The sequence below is a fragment of the Pezoporus flaviventris genome, unplaced genomic scaffold (assembly GCF_033815535.1).
Source record: "Pezoporus flaviventris isolate CSIRO_AGI_PZ_B2104156 unplaced genomic scaffold, CSIRO_AGI_Pfla_v1 ptg000002l, whole genome shotgun sequence".
NCBI classification, from domain to species: domain Eukaryota; kingdom Metazoa; phylum Chordata; class Aves; order Psittaciformes; family Psittacidae; genus Pezoporus; species Pezoporus flaviventris.
In genome coordinates this window covers 83687093-83712102 of record NW_026892550.1, presented here as the reverse complement: position 1 = coordinate 83712102, position 25010 = coordinate 83687093, and the positions used below count along the sequence as shown (strand labels likewise).

Sequence of the window (25010 nt, the reverse complement as noted above, 5' to 3'; positions counted from 1 at the left end):
AGAGAGAGCCTCTTAGGGGTTTGGCACCAGAGGAATAAGCCTTTAGAGATGCTCCTAAAGCTTTCCTTCCTGCAAACTTACTGCCTGTTCCCAACTACTGTCACACAGAAGCTTCTACTGCTGGGAAGTTAACATCCTCTGTTTGACCTCTTCTGCTGTTTTATCTTAAGGCAAAGGAGAAGAGGACAATTTCAAGACAGAACAGTGAAATGGAGTGAACAGTGAAGAGAGATGGGATTTAAAAGTAGCCGATAGCACTTACTAGAGGGAGCACAGTTTTAAAGCAACTTGGGACACTCAGGTGCTGCCTGAGCTGCAGAAGGCAGAATTGCAGATGACAATGCAGACATCTGCACTGCATCTGTAGTTCTCGGTCTCGTTTTGAAACGAGCAGCAACCAAGCATGTAAACTGCAATTTAAGGTGGAATCAGAAAGAAAGCGAGCTGGGCTGTGCTGCAAAAGGAGGAGCAGGAGGACACAGAAAATTCTCTGGTTGCACAAAATGAGCCAGCACTTACTCGGCAGATGAAACCCTGCATCGCATGCCAATGGCAGGGGTGGTTGTGGGAGCACAGACAGAAGATTGGGGCTCAGTGAGGAACAGCAGTGCCAAGGTACAGCTTAAGGAACAAACCCTGTTAGATCAGCCTGTGTGGGCTGCTACTGGAATAGGTTGTATCTGCAGGATGGACAGGAAAACAGCAGCAGTAGAAGCAAGTGCTTTCCAGACGATTTAAGAGCAGCTACATAAGCAAGGGTAGCTGCTTCAACCATGGCTGCTTCCAAACCTGCTGCTGCTGCTGGACAGCTGCTCACTCCAGCTGCAAAAAGGAGAAAGGCAAGGGAATATGTAGCATGACAAAGCTGACCAACTCGAGGACAGCAGTCAGAATTAAAATGCCTTTCACTTCAAGCTGCTGAAAGCTAGTTGGTTTCTTTACTCCTTCTAATTAATTTCCAGGTTGTGTGGGCTGCAGGGCATTCTCAAAGCATCTGTTCAGCAAGGGGCATGGGGCACAGGAGGCTGTTACAAGGACCAGATCCTGCTTACATTTTCAATATGAAATAAGAGCAACACTTCCACAGTTAGTGTTTGCTTACTGACACCAGTGAGATAAAGAGCCACTCTGAGTTCACTAATGACATGTACATCTTTGATATAGGCTGCAAGGATTATAGAGCATCTTCCTTCAGATTACAACCCCCTGCTCAGGAGGGGACCCAATGGCTCCTGCCTTGTCCTCTGCTGTCAGGACAGAAGAGCCTCCAAAGTATCTAATGGCACCTGCTCTCTTCGGAGGATCAGTGGCAAACCCCTCACTAAAAGCAGCGTAGGCTGCTGTTCTCAGTGCCAGTTCAGTCTCTGCCGGTCAGTGGCTCACATCCCTGATCTCAGCTACAGAAACACAGAGGTGGTTTCTTACTTCAGCCTAGAAAAAAAAGACTAACTGATGCAGTCCATAAGCAGGGCGTAAATAGGTCAGAAAGCAGCCTTTGCGTCAAACCGTATACTCTCAAGATCACCACTCAGCCCATACTCTGGTTGTATCCACTGCACGCGGCACGCAGCCAGGAGGAGATCCACCTTTTTCTTTGGGAGCACCACGGTGACAGGTCTCCTACGGGCGCAGAGCCAGGCTGGCCCTATGGAGCCCTTGGAGCCACTCACCCGGTGGCCAGAGGTGCACAAGCTGCGTCAGAGGTGCTTGTGCGCAGCCGAGGGGTGCACAGGCACGGCTCCGGGGCGGGTGAACGGCACAGGGGTGAAAGCTGCGCTGCGGCCGCGCAGCTCTGCAAACAGGCGCCGCAGGGGCACGGCGGGGCAGCGACCTGCGGTGCAACCCGCAGCCGCCCCACAGGAGCAGGGCAGAGTCCACACGAGGGGACACGGTGGCTATAGGGCTGCCACCTCACCCAGAACAAGGAACGCCACCCACAGCCCTAGGCAGGGCAGGGGAGGGGAAGGAGGCTGATAGCCCCCAGCGCTGCGGCCCGGCCACCGGCTGCTGACACAGGTCAGCCTGAGGGTGGAGGGTGAGAGAAGGATGGGCAGCAAAGCAGCTCCCCTCTGCAGGCCTGCACAAGAATCCTAACCTGAGCAGCGCCTAAAACCTGAACCTTGCAGTCGCTTCCCTGGGGCTGCTGCTTTGGGGCAGGACAGCAGAGGTAGCAAATGTCTCCAAAAGTCTGTTTTGGAGAGCAGCGCAAGGGATTTGGCATCACACTGCCCTAGGCATTGCTTAGCTAAACTCCCCCAGGCACGCACGCCTGCCTAACCTCCCAAAAGCACAGCCTGTGGGCATCTGCTATCAGTGGTGAGAAACCGGGGCCATGGGGAAGAGTACTCAAGCACAACTTTTCCAAAAGGCAGACGAGGTTATGGCATGACACGTTACCTTATGCCTCCCAGCATGGAACATGAAGGGAGCCAACAGTTTATCTGGCAGAGCCCAGGTGTGTGTGCACAGCCATCACCAGAGCAACAGAGCAGTGCCACACAGGCTCCCTGCCTTATGGTCATCCATGCACTGAGCTCCCTGTTCAGGGAGTCCAGCACCCCAGATCCTGCTCAGGTGCGGGCTGGGGATCTATCTGTCTGACCCTGGGCAGGCTTAGCCGTGTCCAGCTGGTGCACAGGACATCAGGTGAAATCACGACAGGCAGAGGCATGTGTGTGGACTATGACTCCAGCAGTACTGTAACCCATTCCTAGCAGTGCCTCCTGTAACGCTGCATTGCAGTGCAGTGGGACTGCATCCCACCCACACCCTGCAAGAGGTGGGTGATCTCCAGCCCAGGGTACCAAATCTTTTCTGTAGCCCTGCCCAGGAGCACAGGCAAGGAAGAGATAAGGTGCATGGGGTCATTAGCCTGCCCTCTTCAAGGCCCACATCTGCACCCAGGAATCCAGAAGAGTTGGGCTGTTGCAGAGCTGCAGAGGTCAGGTCCAAGGTTCAGGCTCTCATATCAGCAGCTGTCAAAGAGGAAAAACTGGGGCAATGGCATTTCCAATGGCACTAGATGAAAGCCCTGATTAGTAGTGATTACTTCAAAAGCACTGTTGATTTAAGGAAAGACAGATCAAGTGTTATGAAACCCCCATGTGCTCTGCCTCAGTTTGTTCACAAATATGCCCACAGATCCCCAGAGTTTAGCACATGCAAAAAATGTGCTGTCTCACTGTCTCCTTCCTACACAGGAACAAATTTGGTGAAGCCTCTAAGGCAAGAAGAACAAGGAGCACACTCCTAAGCACATCGTTTAGAGCTGCAGCCCCCAAGTCAAGCTCCCTGGGCCAGGGCCAGGAACTGCAGAACAGCACAGAAGGAGAGTCACTGCCTTATGCCTGCAGGAGCTGAGATGTCTGTAGTCTACCCTACCCCCAGCACCTTTCCTCCCACACCTATTATCACCTAGCCATCACTGTCCTTCATCGCCATCCCTGCCTGGCCCACTTTCATGTATCTTCTCAATCTTTCTGCTGTCCAAGTCCTTTTCTCCCTCTGCTGCTGCAGCCTTCAGTACCAATTACCCATCCTTCGGACATCCCCTTGCTCTGCAGCTTCCTGGCAGCCTTTAGCAGCATCATTACTCATTCTTTCCTTTACAAACCATTGAAAGAAAAACCTTTCCACTGAGATGATCCAACTGTTTATTTGCTCTCCATCCTTCAGTTCTCTCCTCCTTTACTTAATTTTGGGAAGACTTTTCCCTTGCAGATTTACAGGCCCACTCCCCATAGCACAGTAGGCAGCTGGTGCGTAGCAGTTGGCAGCAACAGGGCAAGAGACACCGGCACTCCCAGCGTGACACACACATCCAGCGTTACACACGCTTCCAACCAGATCTACTCAGTGACCAAACACCCAACTCACCTGAACCCAGTGCAGGTCTACCCCAGGCAAGCCGTCCCGTTCCACTGGACTCCAAGCAGGGTTTCCACTGAGTGTCAAAGAGAGACAGCAAGAGTTAAGACGAAGACTTCCCTCTCTCCTCCTCCCGTCCCTCCCCTCCACCAGCTCCCTCCACCAAACTAGCACCCAGCTCACATGTAGGTGGTTCAGGTGGTGGGACGATGGGAAGGGAGGTGCATCAGGGCAGCAGAACTTTCTCCCCAGCTCCCTTACAACATACTGCTCTCCAGACCTTGAACTGTGGCCCTGACAGTAAAGCAAGAAAAGAAAGCAGCCATGGTCAGGCAGGGGGAAGGCCCAAAGTTTGCAAAGATCAATGCCAGCAGCCAGCAGAGTGACTCCAGGTCCTTCCACCCTCACCAGGAAGGAGCTTTCTCCTTTCAGACTCCACAGCATGGCCCAAGCTGGCTAACATGCACCCTTCACCAGCATGTTAGTGGGATAGCGGCATCCCTCAAATCATCCTGCAAACGTGCAGAATGGATCGTCTCCATCTCCAGGGACCATTACACTAAATCTTCTTCAGAAGCCAAGTTCAAGGCTCACCAACACCATCAAGCAGGTGGAACAAAAGGCAGAGAGCGGGTGGAGGTGGGATGTTTGTCCCAGGCTCATGCAGACCCCTCCAGGCCTGTGCCATGCACTGTGAATGCAAACACAGCTCCTAAGGACCGAGCTCTGTCAGCAGGGAGAGATACTGACAGAGTCTTTATTTTATGATGCCTGTACACTCACTAGAAGCGAGCAATCCCCCTGTGCCTTTGCCCTGGCAGCTTCCTCTGTATGCATCTCAGCCCAATGCGCTATTCCAGAGCTTCTATGACCAATACCAGCAGTAGACATTCCCGTATTTCCTATTCCCTCAAGACAGTTCAGCTCAGATTTTATATCTAAAAATGTTATATTAATTGCCATTACTGATTTGTCTTTTGCTTTGCCTGTTGATATGCCTCCAAATTCCTACTGAACTTTTCCCACATCCATGTGGTCAAACCACAGCAGCACATGGGATGGAAGCTAGGACACATCAGCACATGTTCCAAACTGCTCACCTGTGTCAGAGCTCACCAGATGAGCATCCCCAGCACCCTCAGTGGGCAACACGGGAGCTGAATTCCCACATGGCGGAAGTGGTAGGTTTGTGTGCCTGTGTGCTTTATAGAGGTCATTTTTAATGTTGTCCCTCCATGGAATCCTCCATGGATGCCAGAAACCAGTGAAGCAGACCACGATAGAGCACACCGGATTGCCCTGGGGACAAGCGATGTTGGAGATGAGCGTGACATGAGTCACCCTTGTGCCTGGTGGGATCATCAGGATAAATCACTGATGCCGATGCTGGAAAAATGACTCCTTCTACTCTGGGGGAGTTATTTACTACCTCAGCTGACACTGGGGGCAGCCGGTCTGAGCTCACATTGCTGGGAAGTGCAAAGAGGGTGCAGAGCAGCTCAGGGTGGAAGTCCCCAGGGACAGGGAGTTCTGAGCCAGCCCAACTCTGCCCTAGAGGCCCTACTCAGGCAATGAGGCCAAGGGGGTAGAGGATTAATTCAGGATTAAACTTTCCAAACATGCCATTTTTGAAAGCCCTAGCTTTCACCTACCTTCTGGGCTGGCTGAGTGGATTGGTCCCATACCCAAAGAAATACAGTCTGATTCTTCCCTTGCATGGGTTGGGATCAACATCAGAGCAGGCAGACTCCATCTTCTGCCGTTTGGGAGTCATCACTGAAGTCCTGAAAGACTACAAGGTGAACACCTTGTGCTGGCTACACAGCACAGGCCCTGCGCTGCCTCTGTCCCTGCTAATGAAGGACAGTGCTGCTGCCCATCATGCCACAGAGGACTGGTGTGACCCAGCACAGCTGAGGAAAAGGTGCAGTAGAGGTTATCCAGATATGAAAAAGGGATTGAGATAAGCCTAGGTAAGCAGAGCTGACCTAAAAACTTGATTTATCTACACTGAAGTGTTTTGCAGGAATATCACATTTTTTTTACAGAACTGTAGATGGGAAATGACCTGTGACATTAAGGTAAAAGAAGAAGAAAGTCAACCTAAATGAAAACTTCATCCAGCAATGCGCGAAAATCACTCTCCAGCAGGAAAAAAAGTCTGCTATTTCTGTTTTTCAGCCCAGAAGGTACCAGAAGTTGCACTCGGGCTTCAGAGAGGCCCACCAGGCAATAATTCAGTGGTTTCAAATCCTGCTGCGGGTATGAGACACCTTTATCCCACTGCAGCTGCCTCCACATGAGGGATTGCACTGGTGTGATGGCTCAGAGTGAAACCCAGAAGTCACCTTCTGACCAGCTCAGCTGTGGGGGTATGGACTCTGTTCAGTCTCATCTGAGGGGTGAAGGGGGGAAGGGGTGGGCAAGGGAAGGGGTGACATATCCCTGACCACTGACTGCCACCTTCACTGGCAGAGACAGCCCCTGAGCAGGCACCATGGGCTGCACGGCTGTGTAGGTAGGACAGGGCTGCTGAAGGACATGACAATCCCACTGCAGGTCTCCCCACAGCACAGCATCCTCCTTTGCCATTTTCCCAGGCAGAGGCAGGTTCCCACAGGGGCTAACAGAGGGACTATAAGGCAGGATGCAGAGTTGCAAGCAAGCCCAAGGAGAGGAGCCACAGCCTCAGCCGGCACAGGGAATGAGCTCTGGGAACTTGCCTCCCTTTTTGCCTTCCCTTTTCTTTCCTCGGAGTGCATGTTGGGTTTTCCCATTATTTGGGTCTCCCAACTGTCCTTGCTTGTCCAGACTAATTCAACCCTTTGACACCTTTGCTAACAGAACTAAAGAAATGCTGGTTCTCCCATGGGCACAGCACCACCGCTTCTTTGGTTGGGAACTTGCCTTGCTGATTAAATGCTGTGCTTGCAGAGGAGTTTCCCCTGGGCATTCATATTATTTATATTTTATGTTTATGGCTAATTTCTGCTTAAGTAAGCCTGTGACTTCCTATGGCAGTTTCACCATAACTGATCACAAGTGAACATCACTAAAGTAACAAGAACCAGAGAGGCCCCACAGAACCATGATGAGCTCTGGCAGCTGCAGCACCGATCCTGGAGAGAAGGAGGCTGTAAGGACCCTCCACCTTTGGAAGTACAGACAGGGCAAGACGTCAACTAGTCCACAGCATCCCTGGTGGAGGAGAGGATGAGACAAGGGCAAATGGCTTAGGACCCCACTGGGCAATAAAAGTGGTCAGGAGGGAGGATTAGCAATGCTGGGGAGACATCTGTGGTCTAACAGCCTCTCCTAGTCTAAAAGCAATGTTTGCTGTTGATCAGACACCAAGGAGGACTGCAGAAAAAAGGCAGTACATGGGTACACACCTGTTTGCTCCTTCTTTCCCTCCCTCCTTCCTCAGGGCAGCTGAGCCCGTCAACATAGGACATTTGCTGTAATAGCAAATCCCACCAATGCAGAAGGCACAAGGATGCAAAGGACAAAGGAGAGAGAGGCGCAATGTTGCTGTCCAAAGGGATGCAACTAAAGACAGGTCAGATGGAGAAGGGGATAACCAAGTCACTGGTAACTTCTAAGGAGTAACAACTTCCTGAATCCATCTTAGTGCTCCCCCAACACGCTTCCCTTATCTGCACCATGCAGATCCCCATCCTGCAGGCTGCTGACCACATGAGCAGATGAGGGCTCAGCCAAACATCCTGCTCTGATATACTCATTTTCACTGGTCTGTAAGACACACTTCCACCTTTCTTGTCAGTGAAATGTGCAACATGACCCACACTGCATGATTCTTCAATAGCCACAGAATACTGTCTTGTATACCATTAGTGGCAAAAGGAGAAGGACCTCTCAAGGTTTCTGGTTGAAAGTGCTGGGAGCACCAGGGTTTGGGATGTTCCCCATGGGAGCAGATGCATCCTGCTCCACAGCTCTCTCTCCTGCCCTATGTGGACATTTCTGTCCATGGAGGATGACGGCAGGGTCAACAGTACCTATGCCCAGTCAGGGGGCTGAGACTCTTCCCCAGGCACCACTGATGTAAGCACTGCAATATGGGAAAAGCAGAGCCTGGTTTTCATGGACACATGGACAGAAAGCTCAGTCATCCTTTCAAGTACTAACAACCTGGGACTTCTTTAGTTTTATGTCAACTTCTCATTTGAAATAAACCAAAACAAACCCAACCTGTGAAAAATTTTGTGCCGCTGTTCTCATCCCTATTTTCATGAAAATAAGGAGTTGAATCCTCAGGTTAAGTTGCAGATTTTAGAGTTTGAAGCTCAGAAATCTCCAGCAACGACACATCTCCTCTCTAAAGGACATCAGATCTGCAAGAGCCTTCCACAGACTGCAAGAGGAGGAGTACTCTGGGCTTATCTTGAATGCAAGGAAAATCCCTTTCAAGGTATTCCAAATCATGACAAATCACCTATTCCCAAATCCACCACATTCTTTTTTTTCACCAAAGTCCCCTCTAATTATGGAGTCTTAAAAAGTGCTGTGAGAAATATCACATCTGTAAGTTTCAAATATATTAATTGTAGATTTAGTCCATCAAACTTCTCAAGGAGCAATACAGAATATACTTAATTCATATTTCAAGCCAGGTGGCACAGGTCCCAGTACTTTATCTTCCAGTACTTAAAGTCCTATCCAGTATCTTAAAGTCCTATCAGAAATAGGACTTTTATTTAAGTATACCCAGCAAAACTTTTATTTTCTTGCTTATCTGACCTGCCTAGCTCATCTGAAGCTTTTCAGCAATTGGGCCACGTAGGAACACAGGCCTGGGAGGTTTCCTGACTCATACATAACCAGATCGATAAACCCCATGCCCAGTTGGCTGGACACCAGACTACTCTGAAACTAAACCAGACATGAGCCTTTCAGCAGACTATCACTTTGCCTAGACGCAGCTAAGCAGACTTTCTACATCAGCCATATTTGGGAGATAGCTGTGGACAATTAGTATTTTCTATTAGGGTTATATCTTCCCAGCGGGCTATACCTCTCATAGATATTACTGGAAAATTAAAGTATAATTCTGTTTAAGGTTAGAATTACATGAATAAAAATTTCTGTTGCTGGAGCTCCTAATATGATTCACACAAAAATCCAACAGAAAAAAACCCTTCTGTATTGAACTCCATTCACTTGATTCCTACCAGCCAGTACCACAGGGGAGGTGCAGGGCTGACCGCAGGGGTTCACTCATGGTTGTGCACACACCCTAGAAACCAACCTGCCCCAGTGGAAAACATGCTGGGAAAAGGGAAAACAGGCTGGCAATAAGAAGAGCCAGTGAAGCCCCAGAGGACCACAGATCAGTGGGATATCCCTCCTGGATGTTAAACCTGCACCGTCACAAATCCTCCCAGCAGCAAACCCCTCAGTACGTGGTGCTCATCAGAGTTCCACAGTCTCCAGAAGTGGAGGTTCATACCCCTTTCCACCATCAACCTGTTTTCCATCTTAAGCCACCAGACTCCAACATTAAACTGGGGAAAACTGAGCCCAAGAACTTCGCATTGCCTAGAGGTCTCAACCAGTGGATGCCACAGCCAGGGACACAAATCCCTGTTGGGTACAGCTGACTGCAGAGAGAAGAAAACCTCGACGGGACAAGGAGAGAGGGGGAATAGGAATGGCCGGGTCACGGCTACCCATGGGAAGATTTCACCCCTGCCCAAGGCTAGTGAATGGGCAAATCCCGATCGTGCGAGCAGAGCCCGCGGCTCGGAGCCCCTTCCGAAGGGGCGATCTGGTCCGGCCGCGGCGGTAGGTTAGGTCCTGGGGCCACCTTGTGGCTAACTGCGCGGACTGCTTTAATTCTCCTCTTCCCGCAGCGCCAGGAGCCGTGGCCCGGTGCCCACCCGTGTCCGTGTGCGCTTCGGGAAGCCGAGAGCCTGCCGGCCACTCGCTCAGCTCCCCAGCTTTCCTCAGGGTTTCCTGGGAGCCACCCAGCTTCCCGGGGTTAGTTGTCCTCTGGCTGCCCTCCTCGGATGCTGGGGCTACAGCACTTAAAACACAAGCTCTTTGATTTTTGTATTGTTTTTTACCCAAACAGTCTGGAAGCAAGGGGCCCTGTGTATAGTGATAACATGCAGATCCTGCTTCACCAACGCAGCTCTTCCTCTGTAGGCAGGAAAACCAAAACGGCTGGCTCTAGAGCACCTGGAAGGCAGTCAGCACAAAAAAAAAAAAAGACCTAGACCTGCAGAGAGGAGGGAGAGTTTCCCCATGAGCCTTCACCTGCATGAAGAAAACACAAACCCACATAGGAGCAGCCCAGTGACTCATCACCCAGATGACTGTTTTGGCTGGCGTGGCTCCAGCAGAAGGTGGCATTGCACTCACCACTTCATCCAGGTACCCAGGCCTAACGCATGCAGGGGCCTTCAAACTAGCTTTCCGTGTTTTCCTCCCTATCCTAACCGATCTTCCTCTCCTCTGGCCACCCTCCTGTACTGATGTGCCACCGCAACAGAGCCAGACCTGAATGCCCAGCACAGCCTCATTAACACACATCCTGCCTAATATGCCTTGAGCAAGGGATGCTGGTGAGACAAAACTGAGACAGAACAGATCTAGAGGGGAAAAGCAAGGATTTAATGGAATGAATGGAGAAGCTCCCAAAGTCCACACCAGAGCCACACCTCTGAGACTCTGTGACACTCTCCACTCCAGGATCAGCTCTTCCTTTCTGCCCACCAGCAGGCTGGGAATGCTCAGGAACACCAGTGCTTGATCTGCTCCTTCAGAGCCCTCTACAGGGAGAGGATTAAGGTGCATTGCTTCCTCCACACAGACCATCTCCATGGCAGCCTCTTCCTCAGCCCTTTGAATCTTCCAGAGAAGGGATCTCAGCCCAGAAATCCCTCTCTCCTCGGCAAGTGAAGAATCCTTGCATTATCCAGTAGGTGGTAAAGGTTGTAGAGAAACCACCCTGGGGGAAGAGAGGGAGAGCCCCACTGGTCCTAGCAATGAGATTCGAGCTCTGTCAACATCAGGAGGTCAGCTCTGGTGGAGGGAAGGGGCTGTCTCACGCCTGGCCTGGAAGACAAGTCCTCAAGTGGGCAGGTGAGTTGGCGGAGCCTCTGGAAGGCAAAGACAGGCATTGAACACAGCTGCAAGGACAAAAGGTCCTTAGCCCTCCCTTCCAGCCACGGGTACCATCTAGACAGCCAGGTAAGGCTGCAGGGCTGGTCCCTAAATGCCAGAGATGTCCCAAATAAGGACTGCCAGCACTACAGAAACTTGGGGGATAAACTTGTCTTCTAACCATTCACTTGTCCCAGGACAAGCACTGAGATACCTGAGACACATTAGGAAACTGTTCTCCATTTACTTCAGGCCAGGGCTTGAAAGCAGTCCAAAGAAAGGCTGGTGCCCAAATAGGTCCCAGTCATCCCCTCCATCAGCACAGACTACAAAGGGAAACCCTGTGCACACAGGTTTGACTTCAGCTAGGACAGCAATTGCATAAGGAGCTACCTGCTACACCATGCAGCGTGGCCCCTGCCATGCCCCTGCATCTGTGCCCCCTCCTCCCTGTCTGTGCTGGATGCAGAGGTGAGGGGCCCATTGCTATCACAACCCATTCCTGAGCCTTTGAAGGAGGCAGAGAATGGGTGGGATCCTGGGGGTTCAGGACTGTGTGAAACCTCCCCGTGAAACTGTGAGCCATGCCAGGGATGTGGTGCGTGCCTGGAGCTACATCTGGTTTGCCAGCTCCCTGGCCTCCCAGTGCACATCGAGGGCAGCCAGCAATGGGTCACAGCAGCTCTGGGAGCCGGGCAGCCCCAGGACACTGAGGCTGCAATGGAAACTCCAAACTCCTGGTGATCCATCCCCTATGACCTTAGCACAGACTGGGGAACCCAGCTGCCCACAGTGCTCATGGGATCTGGAACTTCCCCAGAGCAAGTCCTCAAGCCTCAGTCAAGGGCACCCACCAGGCTGACTCAAGGCACTGGAGATCAACTTTACCCTCTCCATCTAATGAACATTTTCCTAATGGTACTTGCAAAGAGACAGAAGCAATAAGCAAAGGGTGCCAAGAGGCAACGGCCAGCTTGGAGCAGTCGTTCAGCCAGGCAGAACTTAAAAAAACAAGTCTCTTATAGCATTGCACTCATTAAATTGGTTTATTCTAGACTCCCTGCTAATTAACCTGCCACATACAGATTATCCCCCTGCAAGTCTGGACTTCAACACAGAAGCAGAGCCCATGCCCTGATCCCAGAGCACCAGCCTCACCTCTCTGAGGGAGCCTTTGATGGTGGAGAGCTTGTAGACTATCCAGAGAGGGATGCACACCATGGAGGAGAGGGCCAACAGCCAGCCCAGGGTGTCTCCCCACCATGGGTACACATACTTCTTGTTGTAGGTCAGTGGGGTGTATTTGATCAGAGAAAACAGGAAAGTTGCCTGGAGAGATAGAAGAGACCAAGAGGAAAAAGAGCAAGAAAATCAACACCATGAGCCAAGGGAGATCCTGGTGAGCCCATGCCTGCACAGAGCCCCATGATAACAAAGAGCTCCCCAGGACAGCAACAGAGGAGACACCAGTCAAGCAAGCTTTGCTGGGAGAGCCCCATATGCTGCACTGGGCATGGCAGCAAGAAGCTCCCCCCCCCCCCAACACCTCTATCACTACTGAGGTGGACCCCTCTCCCCATTGTTTAGCTCCACACCTGGCCACCAAAGCCACGCACAGAACAAGAGGTTCCCATAGTACAAATCACATAACCCTGTGTACATATTCACATCTCTCCGTATATGTATGGGTATCTACACCACAGAGGCACTCAGCTTTGCCCATGTTCTTCCCATAGCTCGTCTTCCTGCGGGCCCTTACCATGCAGACTGCCGGCGTGATGAAAAGCCAGCAGTATTTGATGACAGGCCATGGCCGGTAGCCGATCATATCTTCAATGTTATCATAGAAACGCTCAGCACCTGAAGGAGACAGGAAAGAGGCTTTGCTGCTACCAAGGGAGGAGGACATGTCTGATGTCCTGCTTCACCACTGTTTGGGTGCTCCCCGGAAGATGAGGCGGTACCTCATAGCCAACAGCCCTGCTGGGGAGCTCGCCAGGAGTGCGATCAGCTTCAGTCTTCGTCCTGGAGGAACATCATCCTGCCCCAGAACAGCCCAATAGGTCAGTAGGACCAAGCTCTTAGTGACATGGTTTAGTGTTGGAGTTGGCTGTCGTGGGGTAAAGTTTGTTCTTGCTGATCTTAAAGGTATTTTCCATTCTTGTTGATTTTATGATTCTATGATCTCGCAGTCTGGGACCTGAACCCAGGGTTTACCCATCCCTTGTGAATGTTAAGGCTGACAGAGAGCACTTAAAAACGTTTGACTGTCTCAGACTCCTCTACACACAGGCTGGGAAAAGATTCCCCAGACAGCTCCAAGTCCTCAGGAAAGGAGGGCCTTAAAAGCAAGGACATGTAGGAACACGGTGGGGATATCTGCCAAGTAGATTCCCCAGGGCATTGGTGTGAGGAAGCCCCCACCAGCTGAGTCCAGGGACATCAAAGCAAGGGTTTAGAGGTCTGCCTTGCACTATGAAGCAATTGCCAAGATGAGCTAGAGACCAGCATTGTGAGGATGAACTGATCAGAGCCTGAGAGATGAGAGCTGGGGACACCCCGTAGTTGATACTCACCATAGACCCAGGCGATGCAGAGAGTCTCGAAGATGGCCACAAAGAGCAGGCACATGCCACTGGCAGCATAGTAATCAAAGAGCTGGAAGACATACATCCCACCCTGGGAAGGGCCAAGTGGGCAGCCAGGTGAGAGAAGGAGGGTAGGAGAGAAGGGAGAGGAATCAGGCACAGGCAAAAGAGCTCCAGCAACAGCAGGAAACAAACTCAGCATCTTCCCCAGAGCTGGAGGCACCTTCCTCTCTCTGCTGTGGGCTTTTAGCCAACAGCAAAGGCCATGTCCCTTGGGCTTAAGGACTGATGGAGACATGCAGCTGCCCTGCTCTCAGGAGTCTCTGCAACCCTTCATTCCAGGGCAGGTTTGGCTTGTGTGAAGATAAACCTATAACCAAAACATGGGCTGCACAGAGCTCCAATTGTCAGTCTTAGCTGGAGAAGTGTCAGGACTGTGGCTGGCATAAGGGGTGATGACTGGAAGGGAAAATGCGAACTCCACAGGGAAGAACTGGCAGCCTTCTCCTGACATTATGCAGCAGGATGGGCCTCACAAACAAGCTCTTGGCCCCAGCATGACCCCACCACCCACTGAGTGCTGCCACTCTACTGGGGGCACCCAGACCTAGCAAGCACCACACAGTGGGTCTGAGCCCAACATACCTCTGTGAGCATCACCAACCCGACCAGATAGGAGAGGACGGAGACCATCAGGATGAGGGTCTCACGGCGGTTCTTCTTGCGGAAGATGGTGGGGTACATGTCCACGAGAGCTGTGACGAGGCTCTCCACGCAGACAAACTGCAAAGAGCAAAGATCTCACCTCCATCAGCCCATCCTGACTGGCTCCCCAGCCCCACTGCCCTTCCTCTGCCAAGCTCAAGCCTGTCCTGAAGAGATAGTGGCTTCTGTCTGGCAGGGAATTGCCCTCCACCTGTGCCTTTACCTGGCTGTCCAGTCCCAGCAAAACAACCATCAGGAAGAAGAAGCAGGCCCAGAGCGGAGAGAAGGGCAGCATGACCACAGCCCGAGGGTAGGCGATGAATGCCAAGCCAGGCCCTGCAGGGAAAAGGGCTTCAGAGTGGGCAATGGCAGTAGTATGGCATGGTTGGCACAGACATCCCTGAGGCCGCCACCCAGCCAAGGCACAGCCTGCCACCATGCAGCTTTTCACTCCAGTTATACCAGCACTCTGCATGAAGCCCAGGCTCCCCGGGAGATGGAGGAGCCCAGTGGGAAGGGAGGGACAGGGGACACAGCAAGCTCTGGCTGAATCACTGCGGCAAGGGCTGGGAGCCAGGGAAAGCCTCTGAGCACAGCACAAGCCTGGGCACATGCCATGCAAGCACCTCACAACCCCACCAAGAGACAGAAGCTGCCTGACCCTAACCCAGCTTATATTAAGCTCAAGCCACAGCCATTGCAATGACTGTGCATTCACTTCTCCCCGATTTTTGGAAGCAGAGAGCAGAGCTGCCTGCCAGGATGGGAACCCTGCAGGCATGCCCCTGTCACTGGGGTGTCAAGTGGCAGCACCCCACAGCCCCATCAAAGCATGGTCCCCACTCACCTGACTCAGCCACCTCAGCAATGGGCACACCTTGCTCCCCTGCCATGAAGCCCAGGATGGAGAAGATGGCAAAGCCAGCCACAAAGCTGGTGCCACTGTTGAGGAAGCAGAGGGCCACGCAGTCCCTAGGAAGACAAGGCACAGCATCAGACAGGTAAAGGCGCAGGTATGACCCACACCCCATGGCAGCCCCCCCAGGGCAGCACCCAGCCACTGTGCCCACAGCAGGGCCTCTCTCCCAGCATCCCCACAGCTCAGCTCAGCACCAGGAGCTGCCCCAGGGTGGGCAACACAGCAGGAACCCCAAGGAAAACCTTCTCCAAGGACAGCATAAAGGTGCATTCCTCACCTAAACTTCTGGGTCATGAAATAATCATGCTACACATCTACATGCCTGACGCTTTTCTTTCTCCTCTCTCCTGTAGCGGAGTACCAGAGATTATGCTTGTCTGCAAAGGGGACATGCTTTTTCCTTAATAGATTTCTCAGACTAGTTACAATCTTCTTGGTTCTCAACACTCCTATATAGTTCCTGGTCCTTGCATTATGAGAAAAAGATTAATAGAGACATCCAATGTATTTTCTCTGATCTATTCCCTTTTGTCTTTGTTTTCATCTCACTCTCATCCATCTACTCTTTAAACTAAACATCTCTTATCTATCCAATTCCTTTTCACGCTCCAGTCTCCCTAGTCCTCTTGCGACTGCAACCCTGGGGACAACAATAACATTTGCAGCATCTTTTTGAGACGTTTTGAACCAAACTGAACACACCCCTCCCGGCATTTCATGGCCTGCTCTGATTTTATTAAATGCTACGCTGCAAATCCAGTGTGATTTTCCATGCCAGTCTTTAGGCACTGAGAATTTCTGGGGCTTCATGCTCCTCCCTGCGTGTTAACCAGATCTGTTCATGGTCTGCAACCATTTCTAGAGAGACAGTGCAGTTCACACAGAGCCTCTACGCCATACAAATTCAGATTATTCCTTCCTAAGTACAGCTCTTTGCATTGTCCAGGGCTGCTGCGCAGCACCTAACAACATCGCTCTGCCTTTGCGCTTGGTTTCTAAGGCAGGAGAGACTGATGGGGATGGGGGATGCAAGTCCCCATGCATCTCCCAGCTGGTAAAGAAAGTCATGCTCTATCAAGCTCAGCTAACCCAAAGGGAAGCCTGTGTCAGAGCCTCATTTCTCAGGTGGCTATAAACTGTCTGCTCTCCACTCAAATTATATCCTTAGCCATTTTATGCAAATTCCCATTTATTTCAAATAGTTCTTCCTTCCTGGTGTTTCCCCCTCTTTTCCCTGATGTATGCATGACAGGACAAGCCCTCCTTGGAAAGGCATGTGCTGGAAGGTGCTCTCCAGTCACCTGGCAGGTGGGCTGTTGTGATGGAGGGTAGCACACAGGGAGCGGCCAGAGCAAATTGGTCTATTCAGATTTTCACCTGAAAGTAATCCAGGGAGCTCCTACTGTCCCAGAAAGAGAGAAACAGTCTGTGCTATTTGGTGCCATCATGGACTGCTGCCATACAAACAACAGCCCCTTCTGCACACATCCTTTTCTCTTCCTGGTCACCAAAGGCTACATCTGGCCTGGGGTGAGTGGGGCACCATGCTGGTGTCCCTTTGTCCTGTTAAAACTTGGTCATGTCTTCCTATGCAAACCAAGGCTGCAGAGCACAAGACCAACTCATTAGAACTGGATCCATGCCTGGGAACAACCTGGTGGAGGTTTAACACCAAAATTAATAATAAATTCCCTAGCAAAGCCAAACAGCATAAAGGGTCTGTGTGTGATCAGATATCTCTCCCTCTTCTATAGGATCTCCCAGCTGCAGTTATAGAACCTCTTTACAATCTTGCTGCTAAGGAGCCCGTCATCATCTCCGTGCTACACATGTAGACTGGATATGAAAAGGTCTAGTGCTCTAGAACATGCAATAGGCCATTGCTGCATGGAGGCAGATCCATTATTTCTTCTTTTCCTACAATTTTTTTCTCTTAAAATTGCATCTGGGAGAAGGGACATGAAAAGGAAGAAGCGTCCCAGCCCAACCACTGTCGAAGAGGCTTCCCTACAACACGAGTGAACTTCTAAGGTGAAGAGAAAGACACCAAGCAAAGACCATGTAGCCAGTGGTCTGCCTGGACCTTCCATGGCAACAACCACAGTTTCAAATTTAAAAGTTAGGAGGAGAACCCAGTGTCAGTAGCAACAGTCAGTAGAGGAAGGGTGGGAAGGAAGGTAGGTAGTTTTACCCAGAGGTGACCTCTTCCACTCACACTAGCCTTTTACCCCAGGGGATGCAGCTCCAGATGCTGGATGCATCTACAGCAAAATGAGTTTATTTTCACCTGCCCACTTCAACTTGACAGCCTGATTCTACCTGGCAACCTAGCCCATCTCTGATCAAGGGCAGTCCAGCACAGAGAGAGTACACAAGAAACAGAACTCCTATTTTCAGACTCACATGTAGGCCATAGATAGCACACAGGAACCCAGAGCACTCACAGCTGTGCAAGACATTAGGTTGAAATGAACCTAGGAAGGATAAATCACAAGGTGAAAGGATCTAGAGCCATTAGATCTCACAGCTCTGCTTCTCCTATGGCTACTCATGCACTGCATAATTAGGGGGGTTGTGGTGTGGGCTGGGGTCACAAAGCTAGTGAAGAGAATCTGACTTTGCTGGGTCTCAGCTGGTGTGGAAGAGGGAAATTGTCATCCATGGCATGGACAGAATGTTCCCTTGGGTAGAAAGGGGAGAGAAATAAAAAGTTTTCTTATGCCTTGAGTAGAAGCAGAAAACAGAGCACTTCACAAGGCCAGTAGCCTCCAGCAGTTCACCAGGCTGTGTACACTGATGTTCAGGGAGGGGAAGGCTCTAGGCAGCAGAGCCATGCTCCAGTTACCTGTAGCAGTTGTTATGGTATTTGTTATAGCTGCCCAGAGCTGTCAGGCATCCCAGACAAATTGCATACGAAAAGAAGATTTGAGTGCCTGCGTCCATCCAGACCTGCAAGGGAGACGCAAACATAGGTGAGAAGACAAGGCCAGCACAGAGCAGAGCACAGACGCTGCAGGGATGCAAAGAGGCAGAGCTGTCATAACCAGTAGAATGGCCAGTGATGAGGAGGTCAGCAAAACCCAGCATTTACACAAGCCTTTTCCAGGGGCAGGTTATACAGTGCCAGGAATTACAGTGCTCAGGGAAGCACCCAGCAGGTGCTAAGAGTGCCAAAGGGAAGTGATGCACCAGGACCCTTGCAAACACAGAGCTCTTCATCATCATCTCTTTCTTCCTTGGACAGATATGCAGAGCACTGTGCCTCATGGCAGCAAAAGACCAGATGAATGCTTCCCATTGAGAGACAAAGGAACTGTCTGCTAGCAGAGGAAAGGAGCTTGATTTGGGCAAGCGTCTTCCACTGGGTGCCATGGGTCCATACAACTTCTGGTAGTGCCCCTTCTCTCCAAGACCTAATTTAAAGGTCCCCAAACTTAAAAGAAAGTTAACTGGGGAGGAGGAGAGGAGTACTAGAAATAAACAGAGCTGTTTGCAAAAGACAGCTCCTAAAAACATTACAAGAATGCTGTTAGTCCCGTGAGGCACCTCTGAACTCTGCTTCACTCTCACTGTCAATAATACATCCCCATGCTCCAAGGCTGACATTTGTCAATGCCAAATTTGATCTGAAAGCCCAGCTGTGTGCAGTCACCAGTGCAACCACTGCCACTGCCCTCTGCAGAGAACAGCAAAAGCAGGAACTAACAGTGAGGAATGAAGCAATGACAAAGATTATTAATTAAACCCTCTGCTTTCTAAGACTTTTGTTCCTAAGAGGTTTATAAAATAGAGGTAAGATGATGATTCAACCAATGCTGAAGGGTAGCCAAATTCTAGAGACAAAAGAGAAGCTAGTCAGGAAAGAAAAGCAGAAGAGAATTTCTTTAATGACAACTTTAATGAGAGAAGTCTCAATTTGGCTATACCCTCCTTCCTCCGAGTAGCAGTGCTGGCGAGCCCTTGGACAGACACCAACCTTGCCTCAGGATGCCCTCTGAGAAGAATAGAAGTCAGTGGAAAGGACCACAGTGGGTTTGATGACTCCAAATCACAACCGTACCGGTCAGCCAAGACCTCATGTCCTGAGGAAATGGGCAGCTGGACAACATCTGTACAAGCACCCCTGGCTGCTCAGGCCACCCTCACCAATGCATGGTTCTACTCTTCCTCTTCCATACTTACCGAAGAGCAATTCCTAGGCTGATGGGCCTTACAAAGGGATGTTACGATCCCCTCGGCTGTGATTTTCTGGAGGAAATTCTGGTTTTAGCTCAAGTGACAGCCACACAGAATGAATCCTCACCCTAGCCAGTGTGGCAATTGGGTGAAATTGCTGTCCCTGACTGCCCTGCAAGCAACTCGGCTAATTTCAGCCCCACCACCTTCTCTTCAGCCTATGGAAATTCTGCTCACAATTTCACAGGGAGTCAGATCAAATCTCTGATTTGTAGCATAGAAAGGGAGAGATGATGAGGTGGGACTGGGACAGCTACTTTGAGGCATTAGGACATTATAAAAGTAATTAACTTAAGTGTACTTTATTCTCTCTGGAGGAGCTGCATGGGGAGCTGGGTTTATTTTTGCATTTTTGTTAATTTTTGCATTTCAAAAATATTAGGAAAAAAAACATAATCAAAGCCCTTTTTATAATTGATTCCTAAACCATAGGCTTCGTTTTTCAGCTATTTTGTAGGCACAACAAGGCGCTGGACCCGTTGACACCTTTGCATCAATAATTTAAGCATTTTTGCACAGATTGGGGTGAAATGTTTTCCTAGGTTTGCTTTTCATTTTCCTGTTCATTGCTAAAGCTTTGGTTTTTCAGCAAATTCAACCTCAAATAACACCTGCTCATGCATTTTGGAGCCCTTAAAGTTCAACTTGTGAAGATAAGACTTTTGCCATCAAAACGTTATCTTTGCCATAACACTGGACCTAGTGGACAATTTTCAACCAGATTTAACCTTAAGGATACCAACTACCTATGAATTTCACAACATCCAGGAAACAGGAAAAAGGCAGGAATTCAGCATCTCCGCTGGGCATAAAGCTATGGGGAGAAAGACTCAACCAGTGCTAAATATCAGATAAATCACACAACCAAGAGACCAGGGGCAGGAAAAGAATGAATGCTTTTCCAGCCATAGTAGAAGCCAAATATCAAGACACCAAGGTTCAATAGCTCTTGTATCTCATGAAGTGGGTCATTTCTAAAGCCCAGTGATACCCTTGACTGTATAGCAGAGACCTGCGTGGGGTCTCTGGGCTCCCCTCTCCACTGCCTGCCCTGCCCAACACAACACTGTTGGGTGCACACTGGCCTGTGTGGGAAATCAGCCCCAAAGTGTTGACACCTCAGGGATTACAGGACCCACCTTTGCGTATACTCCCTTTGAAGCAAGGCAGCCTGTGACTGCAGCTATAAATAAAGCTAAACCTGGCTTGCAGAGCTTATGATCGTATTTAGTCAGCATAACTGTAAGCACCAGTTATGCTGCATGCACTTTATTTCCCATTTTAAAAGGTTACTGCAGCTCTTGGGCAAAAGACCAAGCCACCTTTGCATCCTTGCCACTTGCCAACCGCCAACCCCCCCCGGGCAGTTCCCAAACTGCTTAGGGCCAATGGACTGCAACAACTGATGCTGAGAGTGCTCCTGGCCCACCAGTGGCAGCCCATCCCAGGACTCCAGGATCACTGGGGTTGGAAGGAGCCTCAGTCTGTCTGTGGTCCAGCCTCATCCTTGAGCCTCTCATAAGAAGCACTGCCCATTGGCCCCATGGGCTCACAGGGGCTACACAGACCACTCTGGAAAGCAGCAACCAAAACCTTTCCCTCCCACCTGCTGCCTGTGCTCATTTCTCTCTGTGCAGTGACTCAGTGAAATGGGTTTTCAGCCTTTCCAAGACTCCCCCCTCCCCTCCTGTGCTGCTGATCAACAGCCTCTCACTATTTTAATATTCCCACTCTGACTAAAGAGGCTTTCTGGGGTCAGGCAGCGCTCTCTTTCCCCTGCAGATAAAAGTGTGCTGCTGTTCTTTAGCCACCGCTCCCAAAGAGACTGGTAAAGCTTATCCTGTTCAGATTTTGCTGGCACGTTGGCAGCAGGGGTATTTTGATTTGATTGCTGTCTGCAGTTCTCTAAGCCACCCGGTATATTTAATTCATAATTCAATTTCCTTGAACATGTTGTTTACACCAGTTTGTAATAACCGCCTACTCTCTGCTTTTAGTCAAAGCCTTCACACCTGAGCTGCAGTTATCCGAGATGGTTATGGCCTATAAGAGGACATATTCCTGCGCCCCTTAATTTTCTCAGCAATATTCACTTTATTACATGTACTGGAATTTAATAGCCCCCTGTACTGAAACAGATCCTTCCTTAGGAAGATCCCAGAGCACTTTCAAGTAACAATAAAGGCCATATTTGAGCAAAACGTTATTGAACCCCGGTGTATGCCGTACATCAAACACAGGTGCCATGTTGAGAAGCGCTAAACTGTCCCCATCAACAAGCAAAGATGATACAGCACAGAGTGGGTACATGCTGCGTGGAGAGCCACAGCTGGTGTAAAGCAAAGTAAAGAGTCAAAACCACCCAAGTATCAAGATGCAGTTCAACCAGCGTTTCTTTCACTCTCAGCATCACGTCTCACAAGTCAGACTGGGGCGCTGGCACATCCCACCAGCCACCCACTGCACCACACAAACACATGGCTTCAGCCCAGCTGAAAAGGGAGATCTTGATTGCCAGGGTTTCACCTCAAGACACTCGCAACACCCAGGGCATCACTTCCTGATTATTGCCTTTTTTCCATCGTTCCGTACTGGCCTGCGAGCCCCAGCCCAAAGACCCAGTCCGCATCCTACAGCAGTGCAAGCTGCTGCAAGGAGCCCACCACCGTGCTGCACAAGCCAGGCAAATGATTTCACTTGTCCTTATTTACCTCCTGAGAGAAGAGGCAGAGAATGAATCCATGCCACAAGCAGTTCTCAGTCCTTCTGCCCACCCTACAACTGGCCAAGCATCACATTCCCACCCCAAGCCCCAGCTGCTCAGAAAATATACCCATGGGCTCCTTGGGAGTGGGGGCTTTGCTCCCTGGTTAATCTCCTTGTGCCCATATTCCAGGCCTCACAATGCCCTGCCGAAGAGCAGTGACCTCATGTAACCTTCACACGCAGGGGAATCTGTGGACCCATAGGGATGTTTTACGCATCCTACTGCTGGAGTTTCTTTAAACACGCAAGAAAATAAACAGGGTTCTGGTTCATCCTGAAGAGCACAGCTGCCTGCCCCAGGATGTGAGGAGGAGGGATGCTCCTTGCTGCCTGGGAAGCCAGGTTTTGTGGTCCTCCCTACCCTGCTGCTTGCAGGCAGACAGAACGATGGCTTTATGCCTCCCTGCTATGTCTGCACTGAAATCAGACCCAGCAGGGCTGGTGAGAGGTGTGGGAGGAGAAGTAAGCATCACAAGGTAAATACAGCTGTGGCTCACCCCACACAGATGCATTGCTCCAGCATGGTGGAGGAGAGGATGCTAGCCCTCAGCCCCTCCAGCACGATGTAGGAGCTGCAAGCTCTCCCTTCCTGCTGCCCCATACTTGCCCTCTGCCCCCCAGGCAGGGCAGGCAGTGGTGCCTGGGCTCACAGACCCTCTCTAGGACCGGGGTGTGAGGGGCCAGCATAACATGCCAGCACACGCATCCACATACAGGCGCAGCAGGTCACCCTCCAGCATGAAAACACGGTCGCCTTCAGAAAGGGGAAGCAGGGGCCTGGCAACAGCACAGACTGAGCACACAGGGTCAAGTTAAAGGCTTGCTGGGAAAATAATAAATAAGGGGAACAAATAATATTTAGCAGGCCCACGGCTGCCCTCCCCTCTTGCTGGGAAGCAGCAGCTCTTGCTGGCTGTGGAGCAGCAGCAGGAGGGTTTTGAACTTGGAGAGGATCTGGGGCTCTGATCCCTTCCCCAGAGTGGCTCTGGGGCCCATGGTTAACCAGGTCACAGCCCTGCAAGATGCATGTACTTCCCATCCTCCCCAGGGTGGCCCAAAGGGCTTGTCCTCAGCGCAGCCTCAGCAGCAAGAGCTGCTCCAGTGAAAATCATGAGCCCCATCACCTCCCTCCCTGGTCACAGGCACAGCAGACAGCCCCACAAAGAGCTGGGGGCACCTTCAACTCTTGCTTCTCCTTCTTGCCACATCCATCAGGAAGCAGGAACCTGTGGGGACTCTGCAGCAGCAAACACTGCTCCAAGAAATAACCACCAGGGAAATGGGTGAAAGAAAATGAAAAGGCTATGTGAAAAGCAGTGCAGATGAGAGATGGAGGGACAACAGAAGCAGAGGTTGGATGAAGGTAAATGCTCTGAATTTAGCTGCACACAACCAGGCAGGGTATCCTGGCACAGTCTGGGCAGAGCTGGGTCCTCAGGGGCTGCTGAATTTAACTCCTCCATTCTCACTCGTTAAATCTAATGAAACATAGCTAAAATCACTTGAGACTTGATACCAGAGTGAAAGGAGACCGTTACATTTCTTCTCTTTGAAGCAAATCCAAACACACAGGTGGCACTTTCTTCATCAAGCCCATCCATCCTTTCTTTAAATACGTCTATTAAAATGGTCATGGTGTGAAAGTATCAAGTGACAGAGAATGTGTCAGTGTCTGAAGAAAGTTCTTCTAATTACAGGTTTCCTACACTTAAACCTGATTTCTAGTCTGAATTCCTCTTGTTTCAGCTTCCCACCAGTGGGTCACACTGCTCATCCCTGTCCTTAATCACATCCATAAATCTCCAGGGTTATCTACTGGAATAAACAACTGACAAAATTGCCACAAAGATAACTGCAAAGGGTGGAGTGATCAAAACTGGAAATGGTGAACAACCCCAGGATTTCTTAAGGCCCTTTCCAACCCTAACTATTCTATGATTCTATGATCCCCTTTCGGTTAAAACACAGCCCAGTCTACGAAATAAATACGAACTTACTGGAGCACAGAAAATGTAATCAAGGAGGGAGGTGAAAATTTGGGGCTAGCAATGGCTATCATGCTAACATGGTAATATTAAATACTATACAAATAAAAAACATACTACGGGATTGCTTTCTGGGATTTTTTTAGGTTGGGGATCTACGGTTCAAAATAGATAATCACTTTAGTGGTTTTGCTGTTATCTGCTTGTATTTGAGCAGAACTGGACTTCATCATTCAGACTTGGACAGTTTATCTGTATAGTCTAATCTACCTACCATGTGAATTTTATCTACCATTTGAATGGTAAGCATTTCATAGATTTAGCAGATGAAGGCACAGGAAGATTTAGGGCATTGTGGATTTCATGGCCAGAATAGACCACCATCATCAATCAGCTATCCTGAGCTCTCGTAGACAGGATTTCCCAGTTCTGTCCAAGGTCATTTGGCAGGTGAAAAGCAATGATTTCCACACAACAGTCTGATATTCTGACACTTAATCACATCTCAGCTGCTGCTGCTCCCTTGGTAGAATCTGCTAAATAATTCATCCCCTCTTTTCACCTAGTTTTTTTTATATACTTTAACAGAGATTTGATTTTGTCCCCTTGCACATTGTTTGCCCTTCGGTTAAACCTCCCCTTGAGATGCCCTATCATAATGTTTACACTAAGCACGGTATCTTTCACATTTTGTCTCAATTCCCAGGATCCCTTCCCAGGCGCTAAAGGATCTCCCACTTTTCCAGGCAGTGCAGGATTGTGGATAAACAGTTACAGCTCATCGTCCTCTGAGCACAAATCAATTACAATCGACTT

The 25010-nt window shown here is 50.1% G+C and overlaps 2 protein-coding genes across 3 annotated transcripts in view; both read right to left on the bottom strand.

Annotated features, from left to right (window-relative positions):
- The window catches only part of LOC133264808 (sodium- and chloride-dependent betaine transporter-like), a 39674-nt gene extending 35631 nt beyond the window's left edge, over positions 1-4043 (bottom strand). Inside the window, exon 1 of the mRNA XM_061444792.1 lies at positions 3877-4043. The gene's annotated coding sequence lies outside the window, so the exon portion shown is untranslated. The remainder of the gene's footprint in view (positions 1-3876) is intronic.
- Positions 4044-10482: 6439 nt separating this feature from the next.
- LOC133264807 (sodium- and chloride-dependent GABA transporter 2) overlaps positions 10483-25010 on the bottom strand; it is a 30484-nt gene continuing 15956 nt past the window's right edge. For both annotated transcript variants that reach the window (XM_061444791.1, XM_061444790.1), the window contains 8 exons: positions 18053-18156; positions 15136-15260; positions 14512-14624; positions 14229-14366; positions 13572-13674; positions 12755-12855; positions 12154-12324; positions 10483-10991 (listed from right to left, as the gene is read on the bottom strand). In XM_061444791.1, the coding sequence (XP_061300775.1) occupies positions 10872-10991; positions 12154-12324; positions 12755-12855; positions 13572-13674; positions 14229-14366; positions 14512-14624; positions 15136-15260; positions 18053-18156 (975 nt within the window). In that variant the 3' untranslated portion in view covers positions 10483-10871. The remainder of the gene's footprint in view (positions 10992-12153; positions 12325-12754; positions 12856-13571; positions 13675-14228; positions 14367-14511; positions 14625-15135; positions 15261-18052; positions 18157-25010) is intronic.